Source organism: Sus scrofa, chromosome 5, assembly GCF_000003025.6.
Source record: "Sus scrofa isolate TJ Tabasco breed Duroc chromosome 5, Sscrofa11.1, whole genome shotgun sequence".
NCBI classification, from domain to species: domain Eukaryota; kingdom Metazoa; phylum Chordata; class Mammalia; order Artiodactyla; family Suidae; genus Sus; species Sus scrofa.
The window spans coordinates 38,796,315-38,821,921 of record NC_010447.5 but is presented as its reverse complement, the minus strand read 5'-3'; the positions used below and the strand labels follow the sequence as shown (position 1 = coordinate 38,821,921).

At 37.9% G+C, this 25,607-nt stretch overlaps 2 protein-coding genes across 12 annotated transcripts in view; one reads left to right on the top strand and one right to left on the bottom strand.

Annotated features, from left to right (window-relative positions):
- Nucleotides 140-12,174, top strand: KRR1 (KRR1, small subunit processome component homolog). Its single transcript, XM_003126388.4, has 10 exons — nt 140-293; nt 2,198-2,370; nt 3,721-3,855; nt 4,027-4,152; nt 4,240-4,323; nt 4,871-4,927; nt 6,006-6,176; nt 8,440-8,517; nt 8,619-8,712; nt 10,239-12,174. The coding sequence occupies exons 1-10, from the start codon at nt 227-229 to the stop codon at nt 10,379-10,381; spliced, it is 1,128 nt and encodes a 375-aa protein (XP_003126436.1). The 5' UTR covers nt 140-226; the 3' UTR covers nt 10,382-12,174.
- The window catches only part of GLIPR1 (GLI pathogenesis related 1), a 53,264-nt gene continuing 37,721 nt past the window's right edge, over nt 10,065-25,607 (bottom strand). For 7 of the 11 annotated variants that reach the window (XM_021092042.1, XM_021092043.1, XM_005663997.3 and 4 more), the window contains 3 exons: nt 17,054-17,166; nt 14,783-14,868; nt 11,508-11,799 (listed from right to left, as the gene is read on the bottom strand). In XM_021092042.1, the coding sequence (XP_020947701.1) occupies nt 11,528-11,799; nt 14,783-14,868; nt 17,054-17,166 (471 nt within the window). In that variant the 3' untranslated portion in view covers nt 11,508-11,527. Of the gene's footprint in view, nt 11,800-14,782; nt 14,869-17,053; nt 17,167-25,607 lie in introns of all 11 variants that reach the window. The other 4 variants (XM_021092047.1, XM_021092048.1, XM_005664000.3 and 1 more) reach the window with 1 other exon arrangement.

Here is a 25,607-nt window from a genome sequence, read left to right as displayed (position 1 = left end):
GTCCCGAGTTCCGGGTTACACCCTGAGGCTACGAGAAAACCGTGGATAAAACCCTCTCCGACTCGCCCACACTGTTAAACTACAATTCCCAGCATGCAGTGCACACATGGAGACTGCGCAGATCTCCTCGTTTGCGTTCTGCGGAACTCATTTTGAGTACGGGGGTTTTAGCTGGTAGGACTTAAGAAAGGACTCGCTTCCAGGTATCGCCGGAAGCAGTTTGAAGATGGCGTCCTCCCAGCAGAATGCTCCGGCTGCAGTTCGTCGTCAGAAGCCGAAGCCAGAGAATCGAGGTGAGGTTGTGTGAGGACAAAAGCCCGGGATTTGTGGGTTTTTTGTCTTTCACTGGCTAGAAACGTGTAACTCCGCCTTCAGTCTGTTCTTTGAAGTTGAATACCGGTAATTGCTCCCAGTTGGGATTGTTGGCAGACTTTCTGGAAGACCAGTAAGGTGCCGGCAACGTGTTCCTAACTAATTGCTTTTGCTAGAAGTCTCCAAAGTAGAGATATTGCAGAATGCGGTTTTTTTTTTTTGTAAGAGGGTGTGAAAATAGGAGTATTAAGTACGAAATTGAGGAGGGAGTTTGGACTCTTAACACTCGCAGCGTTGGCTGGAAGTCGTTGACAGAATGAGGGATGGGATGAGGCAGGGGTAGGAGGTCATTTTGTTTTGCTTTGTTTTTATTTTTTTCTTTTTTACTACTGCACGTGCGTCGTATGGCATTCCCCGGCTAGGGGTTGAATCCGAGCTGTAGCTGTCGGCCTACACAGCAGTCTGGGCAACACCTGATTCCTTTACCCACTGAATGGGGCCAGGGATTGAACACGCATCCCCACGGACACTATGTTGGGCTAACCTACTATGTTAGGGTAACCTCCTGAGCCACAAGGGCAACTCTGGGAGATCTTTTTGTAAAGTGAACAAGTGATAGAGTGATAATGAAGGACTGAGACAGACGTAGTGATGGAAGGTAGCTGCCATTGTCCTTAGCACTAGTTTGTCAGCTAGGAAAGACACTTTGGAAAGCTTATCATTATTTTTGTTTGTCAGGTTGCTAAAGCATTTGCCAACACAGCTCCTGACTGCATAATTTTTAAACTTTTCTCTTGCTTTGTAGTTTTGTTTTTCTATTTTCTTCAGTATGAATAGAAGAAATATATCTTCTATTCCTTTCTCTCTATTCCAGAGAAATAGCCTGCTCAACTAGTCTTATTGGTTAAAAACTTTGAACTCTCATTCCTTTGGCATTAAGGAAATACTAAAGGTGTTTTGTTGTTGCTGTCTTAAGTAAGTAAAGTATATAGCAAAGGGGATAGTACGTGTACAGTTTACAGAATAAAACCAACAAGTGAAACAAAACAGACCATAAAGTAAAATAGAGCATTACCTTACCCTCAAAATCCCCTGCTTACAACTCTCAGATATCTCTTTAGGGACCCAAAGTAACCATTGTGAATCATGTCAATTATTCTGTTCCCTTTCTTTATAATCTTCACTACTTATGCACAGGATGTTTTAATTTTGCCTGTTTTTGAATTTTATGTGAATGAAAAGGGAACATAGGTATTCTTTTGTGTTTTCCTTCTTAGGCTTTACTTTGTTTTTATTATTCACTTGAACTTTGAACTGAATATCTTTTATAAAATGGGAATAATACTGATTCATTTCTTAGTTGTCATGAAGGTATACAGAAATAAGGCACATGAAAGCTCTTTGGAAAACCTAAAACCCCACAGTAGTGAATATTAACTGAAAGTGTACACCAGGATCAGCTTTGAAAAGTTTTATGTACACATACACATGAAAATATTTTTACATCAAGGCTCCACTTCAGTTAGGTCTGAAGGTTACTTATGTTTAAAATACTAATATAAACAAAATGGAATTTGGATCTTGAACTCTAAGATAGTGTAGTGAAATACAAGTTTCTTGAGTATCCACTCTCTGTCAGGCATATGCCAGTGAGTGTGGCTCAAAGGAGGAACTTAATCTTATGAGGCAGCTGGAACATGTGTGGATAATTTTAATCAATTTAATATTGACGATTATAACAGAGGCATGTTCTTTAATAATATAAAAGGCAGGGGAAAAGGAAATGCAAGGAGAGTATTGGGAAGCTTGTGAATGTATGCATACAAGTGTTCAGAAAATATCCAAAAGAAGTTAATCTGATGTGTAGATTTTTCGCTCTTTGTAGATGAATCAGAACTCCTCACTGTTCCCGATGGTTGGAAGGAGCCAGCTTTTTCCAAAGAGGACAATCCCAGAGGACTCTTGGAGGAGAGCAGTTTTGCAACTTTGTTCCCAAAATACAGAGAGGCTTACTTGAAAGAGTGCTGGCCATTGGTACAGAAAGCCTTGAATGAACATGTATGCATATTTTATATCTTTGAGATTTTGCTTTTGCTTATAGTTTTACTTTTAAGTAAGTGACTATGTGCTGATGGATTTTTTTTAAGGTGTTGGCATATGATTAATATGGTTCCTTTGGTATTTTAAACAAAGTAAGTTTTATCCTTATAGTTCATTCGTTTGTAATTTTGTAATAAATTACTTTGAAAAATTCACATGCTTTTAAATGTTTAGGGGCTTCACAGACTGCCTGAAACTCACCTGCGAACTCCAAATTTCGGAATGCCTATTCTGCTATGGTAGTTGCCATGAACAGTTTGAGCTAAGGCATGTTCCTGGCATGGCTTGGCTTTTTATTGTAAATGAAAGATGTGGTATGGCCACATTTTCCCTATTCGTTGTTGCTGCTATACCCCTAGAGCAGTGTGTTTGTTTTTATTTTATTTTCTAACTAGATTGGGACCTTGTAGTGAACCAGTAAGTCAGTTTAGTGCATGTAATGAGCCTTAAAAAAATATGTCAATGTATCACAGGTGTAAAGATAAGTATTATTTTATGAAACTTTTGGGGCGTGTGTTTGGATACATACACTAGGTTGTGATAGAAAATGTTTTTTGAGGTTTGGAACTGCTCTGCAGTCATATGTGCCCACTGGATATGAGAGTGGCTCAGTTAACAGTATGCTATGTTTTACAAATGCCTGCATCTGGGATTAGACTCAATTTTTTTTTGTAAATGCATACACACTTATGTTTCATTGTTTATTGTCCACTATATTGAAATATTCTCAAATTATGCTCACAAATTAGAAAATAGCATTTTTATTTGCTTTATTGAAACCTGGTTCTTCCTTTTGAAAGTTAATACATATTTTCCCTAATTATTGCCTTTATTTTTAAACCTATGCCAATTCGTTTTTACTTTGTATTTAGCTAATACAAAGCAGCTAGAAAAAAGTTTTAAGGGGAAAATCCATTCTCACTCTGGGGAGCAGATAATGGATTAGAGCTGGGTCCAACCAGGGTAGGGAAATTATAAAGTTTTACATTATTACCTTATGTCTTGAACATGGCCTCATTTTGATTGACGTATTTTTTTAACTAGAAATCTTTATTCTAATAAGTATAAATTATTGTAAAGCCAACTGTAAATGCTTTCAATTGCCTGAGTTTCCTATATTCTTTGAAGTATGAAAGTAATAAAGTATTAGTTGTTTATATTAACTACCCAGCTTCTTCAAGCACAGTTAATAGATTTTGAGAGAAAGCACAGAATGGCACAGAAACTCATAGTTTGGTTAGGATAGGCTCTGTAATTATCTAAATCTGAATTCATTTTTAGACAATGGCTTGTTTGCTCTTTTTGTAGCATGTTAATGCAACTCTGGACCTGATTGAGGGAAGCATGACTGTCTGTACAACAAAGAAGACTTTTGATCCATACATCATCATTAGGGCCAGAGACCTAATAAAACTCTTAGCAAGGAGTGTTTCATTTGAACAGGTAAATTTAGAATTTCAGAGACTTTGCTTTATTTGCATCAGTATTAAAAACAATATATAGCACTGTGCTGTTCCCTGCATAGTTTTCATTTTGTGCTTAAATTTCTTGGCTTGGAAAAGAAATATATTTGTAAAGAATGTTGATGGAGTATTTTCTTGATTCTCCCAAAAGGCAGTACGAATTCTTCAGGATGATGTTGCATGTGACATCATTAAAATAGGTTCTTTAGTAAGAAACAAAGAAAGATTTGTAAAAAGAAGACAACGGCTTATTGGTCCCAAAGGATCTACATTGAAGGTACTTTTTATTAGTGAAAAAGTATATCTTCCTGTATCAGTAGTTTTTCAGTGTATTGAACTTCAACTTACTGCTCTTTTGATATAGGCATTGGAACTCTTAACAAACTGTTACATTATGGTTCAGGGAAACACGGTTTCAGCCATTGGACCTTTTAGTGGCTTAAAAGAGGTGAGAACTGTTTACTCTCTTCAGTTAATTTTCAGCTGAGAACAGATAAAATAATATGGATATAATATTAATAGTTCATTGGATAATTACTGTTTTATAATTACTTTTTAAGAATGTGCTTTGATTTCCCATTAGTAAATTATTCATGTAATTTGAGGGAATAATCTTTCCTGGACTCTAGCATCATGCCAACCTTTTGTAACTATAGAGAGATCCATTCCTGAATTAAAGGGTCTGCATATCATCACTCCTTCCACTACAGATTTTAAGTTGGCATTTAAGTTATCAGTCTGCAGCAAACATAAGAAACGTAGTATAATTACATGAGCTTCAATGATTGGAGAATTGAACAGATCTTGGGATTTGTAGAAACTATACAGCCAGTAGAAGTCAGGCTCAGAAAAATTCAAGATAATTTTGTTTGAATTTTTAGGTAATGTTAATTTAGTGTTTTTATGACCATTTTCATTAGCTTGATAAAATGTTAAGAGAAAATCTTTAGAGATACTGTTTCTATTAACTCCTCATTTTTCTTTGCAAATTTCAGGTTCGAAAAGTAGTCCTAGACACCATGAAGAATATTCATCCAATTTATAACATTAAAGTGAGTGTTCACTATATGTTACTCTATAACAGTAAAAAAGTTGTTTAGCTGCAGAAACCTTTCTTGAAATTAGTCTTTTATGAAAGCCTGATACACAAAACAGATAAATGCTATTTGGAGTAAATTAGAGGTCGAGTTCTGACTACTCAGTTCTATCCCAGTCCTGTAATTGCTTTCTTGGAAACTTGGGTTTCTGGTGGAATACAGTTTGAAAACTATTGAAGGGGGCATGTTAATGCATTGATATAGTTCTAATATAGTTCATAGAATTTGTTGTAGATGTCGCCAATCCAGTTTTCTTAGGTTATGAGCCCACGTACTATATTTAAAGATGCGATCTTTCAGAATTCTGCCTTTTTTTAAAAGTAAAGTCTGGAATTGTTCAGATTGGATTAAAACTTTTTTTTTAACACTCAAATTATAGGCTCATTGAGAGTTACACATGCCTGTATGTACAATAATCACGATCATTCTTGGAAATGTAACCATGGTATAATGAGCTATTTTATGATGGATATTTGTTAAATAGTCCTTAAATTTGATCAAGTTAAAAAGTCACTCTTAGATTGGGGTGAAAGAACTATTTTGAGTTACGCTGTGTCTATAAAATTCAAAAGGAGTGAAGGAAATGTGAAAATACTGATTTTGTTGATCACGGGAAACTGCCTTCTTTCCCTGTGGTATTTCAGGTGCTACTGAAAATTTCCTGCTTATAGGAAACATCACTAAGACCTCTGTTTATTAATAACAATAGTTCAACTTCGTAATAAAGTTGAACTTTACAGGTTTTAATGAAATAATGGTTGAAAAGTTCTTAGTCTTATTTTCATCTCAATTTATTTTAATGATTGTGTTTCTTAATCTAAATTTATAATGGTTTTCTGATGCTTGGTTAATTATGCCTGTTTAAGATTTACATATTTTTTTATAGGATTATATTAATCTTTACCGAAGAGACTAAGAACTGTTCCTTTTAATTTTGTTGTTTATAGTAACTATTTATAATGTCTTAGTTTGAGAAAACATATCTTTTAAAATGAAAAATGTTTACTTTGTTCATATATTGCCTTGACCCCAGACCTTAATGATTAAACGAGAACTGGCAAAAGATTCGGAGTTAAGATCACAGAGTTGGGAGAGATTTTTGCCTCAGTTCAAGCACAAAAATGTGAATAAACGCAAAGAACCAAAGAAAAAGACTACTAAGAAAGAGTATACACCATTCCCACCACCACAGCCAGAAAGTCAGGTCAGTATTGAATTTGTTTACATGAGGGGAAACCATTTTAATCTGCTTTGTCAGAAACTTTTAGGGTATTTAGGTGGAATTTCTGTGTATGTTTGGGAGTGTAGAGAGACAGGAAACTGAAGGTAAGTGTTTTTTTTTTTTTTAATTGACATATATTGTTTACAATGTGCTCATTTCTACTGTACAGCGAAGTTATTCAGATATATCTATATATATATTTATACACTATATTTTTCATTATGATTCATCACAGGATATTGAATATAGTTCCCTGTGCTATACATTAGGACCTTGCTGTTTCTTAAATAGGCTTAATTTGAATGAACTGTTTATGGGTGGGGAATGGAGGCTTCTATTGTGAGTGTAGTCTGGATCAAGGTGGTTGGTGTCAGTTGTGTATCAGTAGCCACTGTAAATGTTCCATGGATAAAAAAGTTCAATGATTTAGTCCACAGTGTTTTCCGCATCATTCATGTGACCATGTGCTGTATGATTGCTCTTGTTTTGAAATCTTAAATTCTATTACCCAATCCTTTTTCTAATATATGAATGTCTCTCATTTTGTTAGCTGTCTTCTGGCACCATTTCCTTTCTAAAATTTCCTTTCCTGTCTTACTCATTACTCTTCTTTCATACTCCCTTTCCTTATATCACACTTGCCCAACAGAACTCTAAGACTTGGATCAGTCCTAGAACTTGACTTTTTTCCTTTAATGTGTCCGCTAAACATAGCTGGAGAGAAGTCCTATCTTTGGACTGTGTCCCTTACAAATTCAGGAGTTCCCATGTGGTGCAGTGGGTTAAGAATACAGTGTTATCGCTGCAGTGGCTTAGATTGCTGCTGTGGTGTGGGTTCAGTTCCTAGCCTGAGAACTTATACATGTAACCACCTCAGCCAAAAAAAACATTTCCAGCCTCAGGTTTTCAGTCTTGTCCAGCAGCTCTCTTCATCCTCTTAATTCTTTAGGCATCCTCCCACTCCTAACATTGCCTTTTATTTTCCTGAAATATTTGAGATCTCCAGGGAAGAACTCTTTCAACTTCCTCTTTTCTCACATTTTTTCCCCCCTCATCTGCATCAGTCCTTTCTTTACCTCTTCTTTGAATTGTCTTCATCTGTCTTCTGAGGGGGATTGTTTCTTTATTCTCTCCCTTGGCAGTATGTTAAAGTCTTCCCTTTCTACTAGTTCTTTGTGCTCAGCATGTAAACCCATCCCTATCTTGTCTTCCCCACAGCCCTGTGTTTGTAGATTTTCAGGGAAGATTTGATGAAAGGTCAAAGATAAAAAAGGAATGGTCATCACAGTAAAAAAACAATGGCAATGTTGGATCATGAGGTCTGCTCTGGAAAAGGAAGAAAGTGAAGCCAAAAGCAAACTTATTTGGGGGAGAGTAGAGTGATCCAGTTTCTAAACCACATGCTTCCATAACACCTGATAGATTTCATATGGTCCTGGCCTGTACTTAGTAGTTACCTTTCTCTTGTATGACCATAAGCTGCTTGAATCAGTGATGTCTCATTTGACTTATTTGCTGTGTAATTATGGACAGTTTATTTAACCTGTCCATGCCTCAGTTTCTCCATATAATGGGGATAATATCTACCGCAAAGAATTGTTAATGAGGATTGAGTTAGTAAATTGTAGAGAACTTGTAAAGAGTTTAGAACAACATTGCCTTAGATATACTAATGCTCTGTATTAAATAGACCAGTTATATGTTAACTGTATATGGAGTGAGTGAGCTATTGCTTTCTCTAATTAGTATTTAATTAGTTGCCACATCCTGGCAGTTACTGCTTTTCATTTTGTATGCCGAAATCTCTATTCCAGGCTTTTATCTCTTCTTTCTTCTTCTGTACCTTTTATAAAATGCTGCTTTGCTCTTTTCACTTCAGGAACCTTCAGTCATTTCTAAATCACATCCCCACCTCCTTTACCTGTCATCCAAGTTTCTTCAAGCTTTCCCAAAACAATCTTTCCAGTTTCCTCTCACACGTTTCTGAATCATTGCCCTTCTACCCTATCTGAAGCAGTCTATTGTGAACTTCATGAACGCATCACCTACTTTCCCTCACACATGCTTTGAGGAATGTAATCCCCCTAAGCTTGAAGTACATTTCCTTCTTTTAGTGTTGCTACCTTACAAAGTAATCAGAGTTTTGACTCTACTGTCTTTTCTTCAAGGTCACTGTGACTTTTTTAGGAATTCTCATCTACATTATTTCTGATATAATTGTATGTATTTATACTGCTTTCAACAGATTGATAAAGAATTGGCTAGTGGTGAATACTTTTTGAAGTCAAGTCAAAAGAAGAGACAGAAAATGGAAGCAATAAAGGTAATTATAATAATAAGCAATAATTGCAAAAGTTCAGAGAAACTTGAATTCTTTAGCCATATAATGTTTTACTAACGTAGTTTTTTTTATTAATGATGTAGGCTAAACAAGCTGAAGCTCTTAGTAAGAGACAAGAGGAAAGAAACAAAGCTTTTATTCCACCTAAAGAGAAACCAGTTGTGAAACCTAAGGAAGGTAATGCTCGTTTTCCAGCTCTTGGTTGATGTAAAAGTCTGTTTATAGGAAAAGTGAACCCATAGTGAATTTGTCTGACTCTCTTTGAGTGGTAAGAAATAACCCTGTCATTAATTCTCAGCATTTCATTAATCACAAACCCTAGGGACAAGAGGTGACTGAGGTCATTTATTGTTTAGTAGCGGCTAGTGCCTATTTAATAGTATCCCAAATTGGCAGTCCCTTCCTGACTTCTGATTATGCTGAGGAAGGACTAAAGATATGAACCAGAGCAGTGAACCTGCTGTAAAAAGTAAAACTATAAGATCCCTGAGCTCTGCTATCATGCCTCTCAAAAAGAGCTTACCTAAAGTAGTGCTTTTGTTTACTTGTGTGACCTCTGGCTTTAAATTTTGATTCTTGTATTGTTAACATGGATTTCTCATCCCCTTAGGTTAAAAGAGCAGGAAGATCTTTCTTATTCAGGGACAACTAAAAGTGACACTCAGATAAAACACTTTTAGTGCCTTTTCTTCTCATTCCCTAGCCTCATTTTGATCTCTCATCTCCTCTTTTGCATTTTCTTTTCCACTAGTAACATTTGTGCTCTTCTGTCAGGTAATTCTCCAAAGTGGTCAGTGGCTCAGAGAGGGTAGGGAGGTCACCAGTAGCATTGCACCAAAGCCAGATGTAAATTACTAAAATAGTAGTGTTATGTCGGTGTTAACAGCTTTAAAAATACTGCATCCTACTCTTTAGATGATTGTTTATATAAAAGTTAAAAACATAAGCATTGTAATTTCTAGTTTGTACAGTCTGTTAGTTATGTAGCTAGTTTAATCTCAGTTTATTACTGATTAGAAGTGTAGCTGTTCTACTGTAGTGGAGGATTAGGCTTTTAAATTTTATCTCAAGTTGCTGGGTCATTTGTATGATGTCATTTTATTTTGTGATTCTTTTATGTCCTGAATACTATTCTTTAAATGCTAAGAGAAAGGTTTTTTTTGTTTTGTTTTGTTTTTTTCCTTCACTGCTTTCTTTCTGTTTTTAAGCTTTTTGGTGGTAGGATGGTTGGGTTCTATTAGGACCTCCAGATGCTCTCAGATTATTACCAAAATCTTACTAAATGAAATGCTACTATTAATTGAACTAATATTTGGAAAACTATTTAAGCTTTTAATATGGTATTAGATGAAGTAGATTTTGACCTATAGTTTCATGATTAGCTAAAAGTACTGAAGCCAGAAGAGTTAAATATATTTAAATTATTTCAGTGGGCAAGAAATGGGAAAGTTTACTTCCCATTTACTTTAATGGGAAAGTTGGCGTATTAAGGAAAAAGTTCCAATATATGGAAAAGAAAATAATCTCAGTTTAAGAGGAAAATGTAATTTTAATATAGTTGCATTGAGTAATTGTTCATATAAATTATGCCATTTTGAAATTTCTAACTTTCAGCAGATGTTTTGTAGTTTTATAACATGACCTTTCAATTACAGCAGTACTCTGATATTAAATCTTGTTACATGTATTTTTAACTTATTTAGCTTCTACTGAAACTAAAATTGATGTGGCCACCATCAAGGAAAAGGTTAAGAAAGCAAAGAGTAAGAAACTGGGAGCTCTTACAGCTGAAGAAGTTAAGCTTAAAATGGAAGCAGATGAAAAGAAAAAGAAGAAAAAAAAGTAGCAAAGACCAAAGGCCGAAACTCCTGAACTAGAATGTATTAAGCTACCTCCTTTTGTAAAGGATTTTGAGATACTAGGGCATTAGTTGCCTATCTGTGAAAGGTAATACACTGATCACATTTTTCTGAGTTTGTTTTGTTCTTGATATAAAGTGTTTACATAAACAGCTATTCTTTATAAATTACTGCATTCTCCATAATTTTTCTGAAAAATTTTATACAAGAAAGTGGTATAAATGTGTTTATATGCATTGCAGCTAGTCTGTTCCAGGCAGGTTTTGCCTAAGAATGATTTTAGGAGTAATTCTATATAGGTTGTATTTTGGGAATATGGCTATTGTAATTACCCATCCAGTCCAGGTGTCTGATGCCAGACATTGGATTTGATAAATAATTTGGTTTTGTGGAAGATAATTTTTCAGTGCTTTAATGATAACACGTAAACGTTTAGGCTTATTCCTTTCTAAAATGTTTTTCTTTTTGCCCACACCCATAGCATAGGGAAGTTCCTGGGCCAGGGATTGAATCCAAGCTGCAGCAACACTGGATCTTGCTGGGCAGAGGAATTTCAGCAACCTAAAACTGCTGTAGTCAGATGGTTAACTCACTGTACCACAGTTGAAACTCCCCTGTCTATAATCTCATAATCCAAAAAAGCAAGGCTTCTTAGATATTATTCCTTAATTACTATTCCGTTCTGAATCTGAGGAAGTTGTAAACCAGAAAGTCATAAAATTGCAGGAGAGAAGGGAAAACCAGATATTTAGAGTTGAAGCAGCATGCAACAGATTATAGAAATGTTTTGTTAATAAGGTCCAGTGCAGTTACTTATACTCACCTACCTATCTCAAGATTGACTTTACATATTTAGAAGCTGAAGCACACCAGGGTTTGAAATCACAGCAGTGGCAGCCTAAAAACAATGCTTTTTTATACAGAGTGGGAAATAACAAAGACGAGTTTATCATACAGTGTGGGAAGTAATAAAGATGAGTTTACCGTACAGTGTTATTAAATTGAAGTTTCTTTTGAGTAAGGGTTTGCTGCAACAGTGTAAACAATATATGTTTTCTCAAAGTTTTAAAATAGAAATACACCCACTTATTAAAAAAAAGCTGTACATGAGGGTTTTTTTTTCCTTGATTTTATTATTTGAGAACTAAATGAGGGTATTTAACCAAAATGGTAATTATAACACTCAGTAATAGGATTGGTGGACTAACAATGAGAAAAAGAGATAGGTATCTATTACGTGGAAGTATCAGCCAGTCTGGAAACACAACAGAATAGTAACCTGTGAAACAAACATAAAATAGCCTCTTAAATATTGTTCTTCGTGATGCGGAAACATTGCTTACATAAATCTTGAACAACTTAAGATTTATATACATACGTGTGACTTTGTCTCGTTTTGGGTTGGCTGTAAAGTCAGAGAAGAAAGACAAAAATTAAAAGAATAGGTAGTGGCAAGGCTTTTATTTTAAAAGCCCAGTCTCTTGACTTTTTGGTTTTATTACAGTAATTTTCAAAGGTTAAAGATTTTTTTGCACTTATTGTATTAACTTGATTTTTTAATCAACTTTTTATATAAACCATATATATGTATACACAGACACACCACTACTGTAAGTGGAAACATTTTATGTACCGTATCTGGCAGAAAAATAATTAAAAATAAAACATTAGAATTAAAAATAATAAATGTGAATGATTTATTAAAATGTTTCTGAAAATGTTTCTTCCTGAGAAGAATGACTGTTTATAATCAGTGAGCAATAAAGAGACCACGGCCTCGCCTCTGTTCCAGTATGTCATTAATTTATGATAGCCAAATATCTTATTGATAAAGTCCTGAGTACTCTCCCCTTCCACTGAGCTTTGTTAAGATTTTGATATTCAGAGCACTAGGAAGACAATTCCACATTTGCCATAGCCTTCTGGATACTTTTTAAACTAAACAGTCAGACACCTTTCCTACAGCAGTTCCACATCAGCTGTTGGACTCCTGTAGTGGAATGGAATCCATCAACGAGCCGACCCCCTGGATGCTTGTGGACATCCTTGGGCATCATACCTGTGACTGGCCTTGTCTACAGTGAACTGCCATGTAGCTTCTATTCTTCAACTTTTCTCAGCAGTTATAGCCATGAAATCAAGGTATGATGTCCTGGTTACATTTTTTTCTTACGTATATATTTTTTATGTTAAATATTCAACTTCTGAATATTGCCAGAAATATACGTCCGTCCATGCACTAGCTAACAGCAGCTTATATACCATTAGTATACCCAGCACGTTTTACAAAACTGTCCTGATTTGGCCTCTTGATATTTGTCGAACCTACCTGCAGTATCTAGACTACCAAACAGGGATTCTTTTTTCCTTCTAGTGTTTGCCATAATTTGTCAAAGATGGAATCTGTTATAAAAGCCTTTAACTCTTGCCCCCATGCAAATTAGCATGTCTTTGTCTTTCTTAAGAACCCAGCGGCTTTTCATTATTGGAGTATAGCTTTAATTTTCTGAATTTTATCCCACAAGATTAGAGACCCTTTCAAGCTATATCTCTAAGATCAAAAGCTAAAAACTCCAGCAGTTGTCTTACTACCATTATCCTAGTGTTACTAATTACCTAGATTTTTAAAGAGAATTTTTCTTAGGAAATAGTCAAATTAGGACTTAATTGCCAGCAGACTTAGGCCCTTTGGTTACAAAGATGAATTTAGGCATGATTCAGCCTGTTGAGAATCCAGAGTCTAGTGGGAATGACAGCTAACCAGTGGCAACAATTAAAGTACTCTACGTAATTTAATTGTATCAGTTTTCATCACTGATTTTAAAGAAACATGAGAATTGTTCATGAGCAAACACACTATCCCCTAAAGTTTGGGCATAAAGAAGATACCAAAATACCAGGAGTAAACCCAAGATTTGGAATTACAGGAAGGATGAATTTGAGTATAATAGATAATGTTTACTGAGTGCTACTGTATGCGAGGCACCTTGAAGAGGTGTCACCATCTACATTTTATTGTTGAAGTAAGTTCGGACACTTGCCCAAGGTAACAGCGGGTAGAACTAGAAATTGAACTCATATTGTTTCTGAAATCTGTGGCTTTAACTCCAACTGCCTAACTTGGGGTGGGGGGACATGTTTTGTAGTGTTGTAGAAACATGAAAAGTTCAGTTAATGTATAGATGCTCTGAGAAGGAATTTGTAGTACTGCGGGTGCACGTTACTGAGCTCGCTAAACAAAACCAATATGAGGGAAACAAAGAATCATTAAACTGACCAGAAAGCTGGTCTCAAAAATATTGCTAAAGCTGAAGTTAAAATGAGAATTCAGTGTTTATAAATGAGGAAGAAGGGAACACTCAGTTTAAAACAATTTTATAATTTTAGACCTGGAAGGGACCTTGGAAAATGCAATGGAACACTTTTGCCAAAAAATAAGCAGTTAAACTTGGTTCACTTCACCCTCCCTCTGCCTAGCACCCCACCCCTGCCCTGCAGCACTGGGGGTTCAGGTGGTACGCATGAGGACACCAAGGTACCTGTAGGATTTGAACAACTGTAATGGCTTGATTGAAGGTTTTTCCCTTCCTCACACTGTGGCAAAAATTTAACACATAACTGAGATGGAAAGGCATGTATTTGGGACAAGAACCATAAATAGACTCTTGGCCAACTGTATATTAATATTTCAAAATTATGTAAAATATCCTTGGCAAGTTAGCTTCATTGGCCATCAACAGTTTCTCATTAAATGCTGTCTTACTAGTAAAAAGTGCCATCTTGCAGCTTTATTTCACTTATTTTATTCTACAGATGAAAATGCAAGTCTTGGAGTTTCAGTAGTGGTTCAGTGGTTAATGAACCTGACCAGCATTCATGAGGACACAGGTTCAATCCCTGGCCTCGTTGGGTTAAGGATCTGGCATTGCCGTGAGCTGTGGTGTAAGTTGCAGCTGTGGCTTCGATCCAGAGTTGCTATGGCTGTGGCGCAGCCTGGGAGCCTCCATATGCCGCAGGTGCAGCCCTAAAAAGACAAAAGACAGAAAATGCCAGTCTTGAGTGCTTTGAACAGATCCTGTCACAAAATTCGGAAATCTTTTGGATAACTTTGCTATACAAAATTTTGATCTTGCTAAAATTAGCAAATGCTTGGGTCTGCAGTTTTCAACACCAGTCGTTTATTTTTCTGATTGGTGCTAAGTTCGTTAAACTTCTCTTGAACATACATTCATTCCTATGACAGTAAGCCATTGGTTTGATTGCTACCTGATGCCACTTTCCCTGAAAATAGCAATTGAGATAAAACAAATATTTGCCTTCTTAGCTCTGTAGAAAGTTACAAGAGTTTTGGACATAATGTATTATTGGTAGATTGTTTCTTTACTCACTGCAGAGATTATCCAAACAGGTGTCATCACTGGGGCAGGCACTACAGGTGGATCCTTTCTTATATGGCCAGGTTGGGAAATTTCCTCTATGAGGAAAAGAAAGTTGTCTGTTAGTAGATTTTTTGGTTTCAGTTTGTTTTTTCATTTGTAATTTATTATGAGTCCTTGGCTGAATCCTAGATGGAAGTCCACAGCTTCAGAGGGTTGGTAAGAGAAGTGGAGAGAGGAAAGCAGAAACGGAAGCCTGCTAATATTTGTAGAGCTCATTCTCTAAGTGCCTGTGTCTCTGAACCGGTGTCTTAATCATCTCATTTAGTTCTTAAGATAACACAGGGAGGAGTTTATTTTTACTTCTGTTTTCACAGGTAAGTGAACTAAAGCTCTAAAAGGCTAAGTTGCCAAAAATCACAATGCACACATGTCAGAGTCAAAACAAAATCTAGAGTTGTCCGATTTCAGAGCACTGCTCCTTCTACTTACTGTCTGGCCTATGTAATCACTGTCATCCAAAATGCTGTCCCCTTGATCGCCTGCAATCCTTTCTCTACACTCCATGCCCAGTGACCTCCAAATTTGAAGCATTTTCTCTCATTTTCCGACTTAAAAGTCAGAGCTGTTCCCTTCTGGACACCTGATTTTAGTCCCCTCACTCCCAACCATGCTAAAACCATGAAACACCTCTTCTGAACATTGCTTCAGGGAATGAGGGAGAGGTTTCTTATACCAAGGTTTCAAGAACCCCGAAGATTGGTAAAATCCCAACAAAATTCTGAATTATGAATTCAGGGCAATAAATTGTTATAGTATGACAAAGAAAAATTGTTATGACAAAGTTTGTTTCGAATACAACAAGCTAGTATATATCAATAAGAAAATCACTCCAGTAGAAAAATGGGCACACCATATGATTCACAAAAGAATAAATGTAAGTAGGCAATCAGGTGACAAATTATAATCATTAACTTGCAAAAATAAGAAAGCATACAGTATCATTCTCTATCAAATGAGAAAATATTGAAAAATTATCTCCAGTCATGATGAATTGTTTTTTTGTTCATACCCATAGCATGTGGAAGTTCCCAAGGCCAGGGACTGAACCCAGGCCACAGCAGTGACAACACCAGGTCCTTAATCACTAGGCCACCAGGGAACTCCGGGGAAGTATAGATTTATATATAAAATGGTGGAGGATATTTAGCAATATGTAATTTTTTTTTTTTTTTTTGGCTGCACCTTAACCCACCATACCACACAGGAACTTCCAGCAGTATGTAATATTTAAAAACGTAAAAATAATCACACCTTTACCTATTAGTACCATTTCTAGGAATTGTAGGGAAACAGTATGACCAAAGATTTATATGCAAGATTGTGCATCATACATGAGAAGAAAATACAGGGAATGATCTGAATTCAATAGGGAGAGCTGTTGTGTTACCATCAAGAACACAGGCTCTGTAGCCAAAAGTCCAGGTTACAGTCCAGCTATATAACATTCACTAACATGGGAGCCTGGGGAGCACAGGCACCCAGTCAGGGCCTCAGTTGTCATATCTGTAAAACAGGGATAATAATAGAACCTATACCACAGACTTTTTATGAAGATTAGTTTTATATATGTGAAGCACTTAGAACAGTCCTTGCACATAACAAACATCTGCTTTTAATTATTGTAATCATGTTTAAAGTTTTAATGACATGGAATAATGCTTATGTATACTTTTAAGTAAAAAACAGAAAACCTGCATTTCCAATACAATCTCAGTTTTCTAAATATGTGTGTGATGCATAAGCATACATATATAAGTTTAAAGGAAGTTGGGGGAGGGATGTTATGTGCCTTCCCATTTTCCAAAGGGAGAAAAATAATGTCTGTTACAAAAAAAAAAAACTGTCAAATAATTTATACAAATTGAGGAATTCAAAGTGAGTTTGTTTTGTTTTGAAATGTTTTAATAAGTCATTAAGTACAATGAAACATTAATCTTCCCATCTTGTGTTATCATATCCAAGTAATCTATCTCCCTGAAAACATTTTAGTCTTGCTACTCTTAAAAATATGTTTGTGTGTATTTATGTAGTGTTATAAAGGTGCACATACAGATATACTCAAACACTCCTACAAAGAAAAATGTGCCAGAATGTAAATGGAGTAGATCTCTGGGCAGAGCAATTAATGGTAACATTAATTTTATTTTCTATAATGAAGGTAAGTGCTTCTAAAATAGATTTTTTTTTTTTTTCCCAGAAAGAGGTAATTTGGGCACTTACGCTGGTCCATAGTTGCATATAAAATGTGCTCCATTGCGAAGAGTGTCAAAGCCAGCCACTCGGGGACAAAACTGTACTGCACAGCCAACCTTATAACTCTCTGCCCACACAACCTGAAAAAAAATACAGAGTGTTAAGAAGAGAGAAATAATAAAATGAAACATTTGAGTATGACTAGGCCTTCATAAAGATGATGATGGGGTATATATATATTACTCTAGTTAGGTGGAGTGGTTACCACCAGAGTTGTAGGTGCTCAGAATTCAGCTGGAAACTAGTGTGTGTGTGTGTGTGTGTGTGTGAGAGAGAGAGAGAGAGAGAGAGAGCGAGAGAGAGTGAGAGAGAGAGAGAGAGAGAGAGAGAGAGAAAAAAATAAACAGTAACTAAGATGTTTTTTGACAGTGCAATGAAGAAATCAACCAGTAACAGGATAGAGTGAGTGCTGGGGAGGGAGGGTGCTGCTTTCAAGGGGGGAGGGCGGGGAAGTGAGGTTGGGGAGGGGCTCAGGAAGTGGTGGGGAGGGCAGGGCTGGGGCCTTTGGTCCTCCTCCCCTCCTTGTGTGACAGTTTGGGAGGAGCTGGGAAGGCAGGTGAAAGTATCCCAAGGAGAAGTTGTGCTCTCCTTTGGCTAAGGATAGCCCTCGGTGCTCCCTGGTCAAAGGGAGGGTATTTCCTTCCCACCACATACTTTAGAATTCCCTGCAGGGAACTCCAGGTAACTAAGTGAATTAGGAGAACACCTAGTTTTATAGCCATTAATTCTCAGGTTTGATCCTTGTACTTTAACTTCCCAATCATTTTCGTATTTATTTAAAAAAACTTCTTAGTTTCTCAGACATAGAGAGCAGACTTGTAGCTGCCAGTGGAGAGGGGGAAGGGAGTGGGATGGACAGGGAGTCTGGGGTTAGTAGATGCATTAGTAGATCCATTTGTACAAAACAGGGAACTATGTCCAATCTCTTGGGTTAGAACATGATTGAAGATAATATGAAAAAAAAAAAAAAAGGAGTTCCTATCATGGCACAGTGGAAGAGAATCTGACTAGGAACCATGAGGTTACGGGTTTGATCCCCAGCCTCGCTCAGTGGATTAATAAGGATCCTGCATTGCTGTGGCTGTGGTGTAGGCCAGCAGCTGTAGCTCCAATTTGACCCCTAGTCTGGGAACCTACCAGTGTGGCCCTAAAAAGCAAAAACTAAAAACAACAAAAAAAAGATACATACGTATGACTGGGTCAACCTACTATACAGAAGAAATTGAAGGAACACCACGAATCAACTATACTTTAATAAAAAAATAAAAAATATATAAACAGACAAACTGCCACTTCTGAAGGGGCTAGAGAGAAAAGCAGGGTATCATGTGTGCCCCCTGCAAACACCACCACCAAAGGGGTGGGCAAACCACCTAAGCCAGCCCTATCGCTTGACCCCTGGACCCACCCCTACCTTCACCCCAATTAAGAGGGTCAAGTGAGCACTCATGAGAGGTGAGTGAGCAAGGGAACCTGTTGGTTGTTTTCAACCATGGCCCCACTAAAGCCTTGCCTGGGGAAAAAAAAAAATTCTTAGTTTCTATTCACTGTTTCTCAAAGCGACATTCTCCTGGGGTGCTTAAGTTTAAAATTCAGATTTCTGGGCCCATGGCAGTCGTACTTACTGCATGAGAATCATTGGAATTTTTGTTGAAATCTGCATTTTTTAAAAATTGAGGTATAACTGACATATAAAATTATATTAGTATTAGGTGTACAACATAATGATTCACTATTTGTATATATTATAAAACAATCACCACAATGTCTGGTTAACAACCATCACTACATATAATTTTTTTTTTTTTTTTGGCTTGGGATGAGGACTAAGATTTACTCTTAGCAACTTTCAAATACACAATAGAATATTATTAGCTACAGTCACCATGCTGTACATTACATTCCCAGGATGTATCTATCTTACAGCTGCAAGTTTGAACCTTTTGACCACATTCACCTCTTTTACCTTCGCCCCACCCCTTGCAACCACCAATCTGTCTCCTAAGAGTTTATTTTATTTTGGGGGTTCTGCCTGTAAATGAGATCATACGGTATTTGTCTCTGATTTATTTCATGTAGGAGAATACTCTCTAGATCTATCCATGTTGCTGCAAATGACAGGATTTCCTTAAGGAAGATGTATGTTTGTACACACACACACACGAGAATACTATTTAGCTAAAAAAATTTTAAAATGAAATCTGTATTTTAGCATGTTTTCCTCAGGTGTTTTTTATGTTTTTAATTTTTTTGGGGGGAGGGTCTTTTTGTCTTTTTAGGGCTGTACCCTCAGCATATGGAGGTTCCCAGGCTAGGAGTCTAATGGGACTAATTGGAGCTACAGCTGCCGGCCTACGCCACAGCCACAGCCATGCCAGATCCAAGTCACATCTGCAACCTACACCACGGCTCACGGCAATGCCGGATCCTTAACCCACTGAGCGAGGCCAGGGATTGAACCTGTGTCATCTTGGATTCCAGTCAGGTTCACTAACCGCTAAGCCATGACGGGAACTCCTTAGGCGATTCTTACGCATGCTTACTGGCAATGTTGTGTGTACTATCACCAGAGTCAATCATTTGGGGTAGGGGGGCAGAGGGTGGGGTCTTTGAGCATTTTCTTCCTGTGTTGTACCTTGAATATCCTTAATCTTTGGGTTCCTCCTACATACGCCTTTAATGCTTTATACTATTTCTTTTATTCTCTTTTCTTTTACATTTCTGGTTTCTTTTGTGCAAAGATTGTGCAAATGTTAGCTACTGTTCATTTTGGTTTTAGTTGGCCTCTCTTTTTAAATTTAGGTTGCAATTAATATAAAGTCCATCCTTTTTGAGTGCATAGTTCTATGAGTTTTGACAAAAGCATATAGTTATGCAGCCAATGCCATATTCAAGATCTAGAATATTTCCCCTAAAGTTCTCTTGTGCCCCTTTATGGTCAGCTCCTATCCCTGTCCCCAGATCCTGTAATCACTAATCTATTTTCTCTCTTTGTAGTTTTGCTTTTTCCAAAACATTATATAAGCAGGATCAGTTTAAATGTAGCTTTTTTAAATTGCCTTTTTTTCCCCATGGCATATGGAGGTTCCCAGGCTAGGGATCGAATCAAAGTTACAGATGCTGGCCTATGCCACAGCAACACCAGATCTGAACAGCATCCTCGACCTAAACCATGTTACCTCATGGCAATGCCGGATCCTTAACCCACTGAGCGAGGCCAGGGATTGAACCCACAGCCTCATGGTTCCTAGTCAGGTTCTTTTCTGCTGCACCACTATGGAAACTCCTCAAATTGCCTTCTTTCGTTAAGCATAAGCATTTGAGATTCATTATATGTTGTTGAATTCATTAGTAGTCACTCTTTTTTTTTTTTTTTTTTTTTTCTTTTTTAGGGCTACACCCATGGCATACAGAAGTTCCTGGGCTAGGGCTAGAATAAGAGCTGCAGCTGCCATCCTACACCACAGCAACCACAGATCCGAGCCATATCTATGACTTCACTACAGCTTGCGGCAACACCAGATCCTTAACCCACTGAGTGAGGGCAGGGATTGAACCTGCATACTTATGGATCCTAGTCATGTTCTTAACCCTACAAGCCACAAAGGGAACTCCAGTAGTCACTCCTTTTTATTGCTAAGTAATATTTATTGCATGGATGTATCACAGTTTATTTATCCATTCAAATTGGTCTCTTTTTAAAAGCTTCATGGGCATTGGAGTCCCAGGTTCAACTTTGTGGGGTCTGGGGCTACAAAGACCAAGTTCATTCTCCAGCTTAATCACTCGCTGAGTGATTTTGGCCTAGCTTCCTCATCTATTAAATGAAGATAACAACACCTACTCCATAGGCTTATTTTGACATTTTAAATGGGCTAATAAGTGCCTAGACCAGCTTCTGGAACATAGCAAGCTCCAAGCAAATGTTCATGGTTTATTCTCTTATGACTAATTTTATTCTCATTTAAAACTTCTGAAAGTATTTTTTTTTTTAAATCAGGCAGATTCCTGTTGCATGTTTTTATTTCTTTTAATATAATAAACAAAACAATAAGAAAACAATAAGAGCTGCTCATTACTGAGTTTACTTAGTGCAAGGGTAGTGTTAAGTACATTCCATGCAACATGTTTAACCTCATAACAAATCAATAAATAGATATTGCCTCAATCTTTATTTTTTTACTTTTTAGGGTTGCACCCACGTTATACAGAGGTTCCCAGGCTAGGAGTCTAATCGGAACTACAGCTGCAGGCCTAAGCCATAGCCACAGCAATGCCAGGTCCAAGCTGCGTCTGTGACCTACACCACAGCTCATGGCAACGCAGGACCTTTAACCCACTGAGCAAGACAAGGGATAGAATCCACGACCTCATCGTGTCTAGTCGGATTGTTTCTGCTGTGCCACAACAGGAACTCCATGCCTCAATTTTTAGAACCTAATTCTACTCACCACAAAGACTTGAGCAAAGTCCATGCCCTAAGCAAGATGCTTCCACAGTGCTTTTCTTTTTAGCAGAATCAGGAATGACTCTCTATAGTAACAACAACATTGCATCTGGGGAACCCAATCCATTGGGGGCAACCGTTTCTCTCCCTTGTAGCTAACAAGCCCTTCCAAACATTTTTCCCCTTTTAATTCTGAGTACAAGTTCACCTGGCTCAAAATCAGTAATATATAACACTGCAACATATACAAAACTGGCTAGACAAACTTTAAAACATGTCACATTTGCATTGGTTCTTCAAGGGTGTAAAAATAAAAATGTCAAATGGCGGAGAGTATGGGGGCGGGTGTGGAGGTGGAAATAAAACCAAAAAAATGAGGTCAATAGTGCCGTCTAGTGGGCATTCTCAGCACTATCAGACCTAAGCTGCTGCCCGCACAGGTATTTAAGTCAAACTATTCCCACTCTTAACAAAGCTGAACTTGCAACAACAAAGTACCTAATTTGAACAATCTTCTCTATTGATATACCATCATTCTTCCACAATGCAAATATATTTCTAGTGAAGATAGAAGTAAAGTATTGAGTTAACATGTCAAGAAATACCACACTTTCTCATAAGGTAACAATGCATCTGAATCTATTGTCTTTACTCTGTACAGCCATTGCTCACTGGCCAAAATCTGGAAATAGTTTGTTTTTTATTAACAGAAAATTAAAATAAATGGAAAGTTATGAATACTCACTTGAGGGAATTTCCAGTGCGAATTTAAAATGACAAGTGAGTAATCTTGACTCTCCCAGCAAAATTTCTTGCAAGGATGAAAACAGGAACTCATTCACCAGACTGTCAGAGCCTTCTTCCAATATAATTGGTGCAAAAACAGCTCATGGAAGAGCTCTAATTTTTGTTCAAATCCTACTGTATACTAGCACTTTACTAGATAATTTAGTCCTTGCAACATATCTTATACCTGAATGCCAAATCTTCCCCTGACTAGTTAGCTAAATGACACTGGGAAAACAGCTCTTGACCCCTCTGAGCCTGTTTATTCATCTATGGATAATAGCATTTCAGAGGTGTGTGGTGAGAATTGAATGAGATCTTAAATGCAGAGATCTAAGTACCACATTCACTTAAAAATTGTTACTTGTGCTTCAACTTCCCACCCAGACCAAGGGGGTCCCTGGACATCCTTTCTATCATCTCCTACCTGAATACGAGGTACTGGATTTTTAGAAAACCTTTTCTTTTTCTTTTTTTCTTCCTTTCCTTCTTTCTTTTTTTTTCTTTTTGCCTTTTCTAGGGCCACTTCCCGTGGCATATGGAGATTCCCAGGCCAGGGGTTGAATTGGAGCTGTAGCCGATGGTCTACGCCAGAGCCACAGCAACTCAGGATCCGAGCCATGTCTGCAACCCACACCACAGCTCACAGCAACGCCAGATCCTTAACCCACTGAGCAAGGGCAGGGATAGAACCCGCAACCTCATGGTTCCTAGTTGGATTCGTTAATCACTGCGCCACTAAGGGAACTCCCCTTTTTTTTCTTTCTTCTTTTATTTTTTCTTTGCCATGCCCTTGGGCCAGGGATTGAATCTGAGCCACAGCTATGGCAACACTGGATCCTTTTAACTCATTGCACTAGGCTGGGGATCAAATCTGTGCCTCTCCATCTACCAGAGCTGCTGCAGTCGGATTCTTGACCCACTGTGACACAGTAGGAAACTCCCAGGAAATCTTTTCCTATGGCCCAGATATTAGACATCCTTTTCTCCCCCATAGATGCAAGAGGAAATTTTACAGGTAAGCTCAGTTAATTTGGGGAGGGCCGTGTCTGAAATCTCAGGCCTTTATGACATAAAATCCAGCTTCCTCCTCTTGTTTGACCCCCTGGAACGAAGGTCTCAACTTGTGGGATTTAGGAGTCTATTGTCAATTTAACAGTCTTTGGATGGCTATGTATTCGGCCTGCCAAGCTTCTTGCCACTCTTCTGAAATTCACCGATACACTTTGTTCATCTTCTACAACTTGTTCATTTTGCCTAGAGTTCTCTTTCCTTTCCTTTTCATTTGACAAGAACCAACCCATTTACCTCCTGCCATATGAATGACTCCTGTGTCTCTATACCTCCCTTTGGCCAGGCAAGTTGCTCTGTCCCTTTTGCTCACATGGAATCCTGTCATTTTTTTCTGAACTGTATCAGCCACCCACTATTACTCTATCCACTTACACATAGGTCTCTTCCAAAAGAAAGTCAGCTCCTAAGGGTCAGAGGCCATTCCTCCTTCCCTGCCCCACTCCTCATTTCGCCTCCCTTCCACTCATCTGCAACCAGACCCCCCAATAAAATGGGGACTCAGACTCTGGTTTTTAGGAGTCTGGACTAAAACTTATGACTTGTGCCTTATTAAAGTGCCTGTTACGGGGAGAAGCTTCAACACGGATAGGGTCAGCACCTTTAACTGATGTGATTTCCAGAGATTTAAACACCCCAATACGTAATGGCTCCAGATGCAATCTGGATTTAGCTTTCTTGCCCTTTAGGGTTTGTGGGGATCCAACAGAATCTGTTTTAAATTTGTAAACATGAGAGTTCCCATTGTGACTCAGGGGAAATGAACCTGACCGGTATCCATGAGGATGCAGATTTGATCCTTGGCCTTGATCCAGCATTGCCATGAGCTGTGGTGTAGGTTGCAGACTTTGCTTGGATCCTGAGTTACTCTGGCTGTAGTGTAGGTTGGCAGCTGCAGCTTCAATTCAATCCCTAGCCTGGGAACTTCTATGTGCCACAGGTGTGGCCCTAAAAAGCAAAAAACAAAAAACAAAACCAAAAAAACAACACTGTAAACATTAATAAAAATTGATGGTTTATTGGACAAGTCTAAGGGAGACCTTATTTATATTTCTAAGAAAGAGACCAAAGTCACTGATGATTTGATAGCCCCTCCTTGATTATAGCAACTTGGAGATGAAAATTTCACTGAATCAATCCTTTCCCTCTCAACAGTTCCTATTAACTGTGCCAAGCATGCTTCATGTGTAATAACACTGGTGAGATAAGAGGCTTTGCAAGGCTGAAGGATATTGAGGATTTTTCTACCAATGTTTTGCTCTTTAGTAAATACCTAATATTCCAAGTTAACTGTATTGTCAGAAACGTTTTCCCTCAGACCTCATTGCAGCAAATGTTTGTCCATCATAACTGGTCAAACATAACTACCTTTAGTTTTGGTTTGACAAGGACCACCAGGAAAGAGGAGTAAATCAAAACGTGGCCAGGCCAGGGAGGCAGCATGTTAGGATTACAGAAGATGCTTCCTAGGGATTTGTTTCCACCATGTTGCAAATGTGAGTTAGGATTAGGAAGTTGAATTAAAAAAAAAAAATCTCAGAGGCTCTAAATGTGGCCATTGGGACCAAGACCATAGATTTGGCACAAGATGGTTTACGTAGGTTTACATGTTGCCTCTCCATTGGTGCTGGGACTGTGGGGTTTTTCCTTCTTGTGTGGCACATTGTAGGTTCTCAGTACTAAAAGACTAGGAGGATAGGGGAGCATCAGTTCTCATTAAAGAATCTGGCTTGTTTCTTCCAGTTTTTCTCCCAGAACAACTGCCTCACATTTCCTAGAAGATTCAAACCTGGAAATACATCGATTCACCTAAAATATCCTTTGATGGCTCACAAATGGAACAAACTACCCTGGGAAGGTGGGTGTTACCAGAATGATCCAAAGGCTGTTCAGATTGGTGGGCCTCACATTTTACCTATGTCCACATCACTGCACTCTGCAAGTACTATCTTCTCTGGTATTACGTGTATTATTTCTTTCATTCATTCATTCATTCAGTCAGTCAGTCTTTTTAGGGCTGCACCCAGGGGTCGAATCAGAGATACAGCTGCTGGCCTACACCACAGCCACAGCAACACAGGATCCAAGCCTTTTCTGCGACCTACACCACAGCTCACAGCAATGCTGGATCCTTAACCCACTGAGCAAGGCCAGGGATCGAACCTGCATCCTCATGGATACTAGTTGGGTTCGTTACCACTGAGCCACGACAGGAAC

Coding starts and splice junctions, on each gene's coding strand:
- KRR1 (XM_003126388.4), top strand. CDS start 227: ATGGCGTCCTCCCAGCAGAATGCTCCGGCTGCAGTTCGTCGTCAGAAG. Junction 294..2,197: donor GCCGAAGCCAGAGAATCGAG/GTGAGGTTGTGT, acceptor CGCTCTTTGTAG/ATGAATCAGAACTCCTCACT. Junction 4,153..4,239: donor CCAAAGGATCTACATTGAAG/GTACTTTTTATT, acceptor CTTTTGATATAG/GCATTGGAACTCTTAACAAA.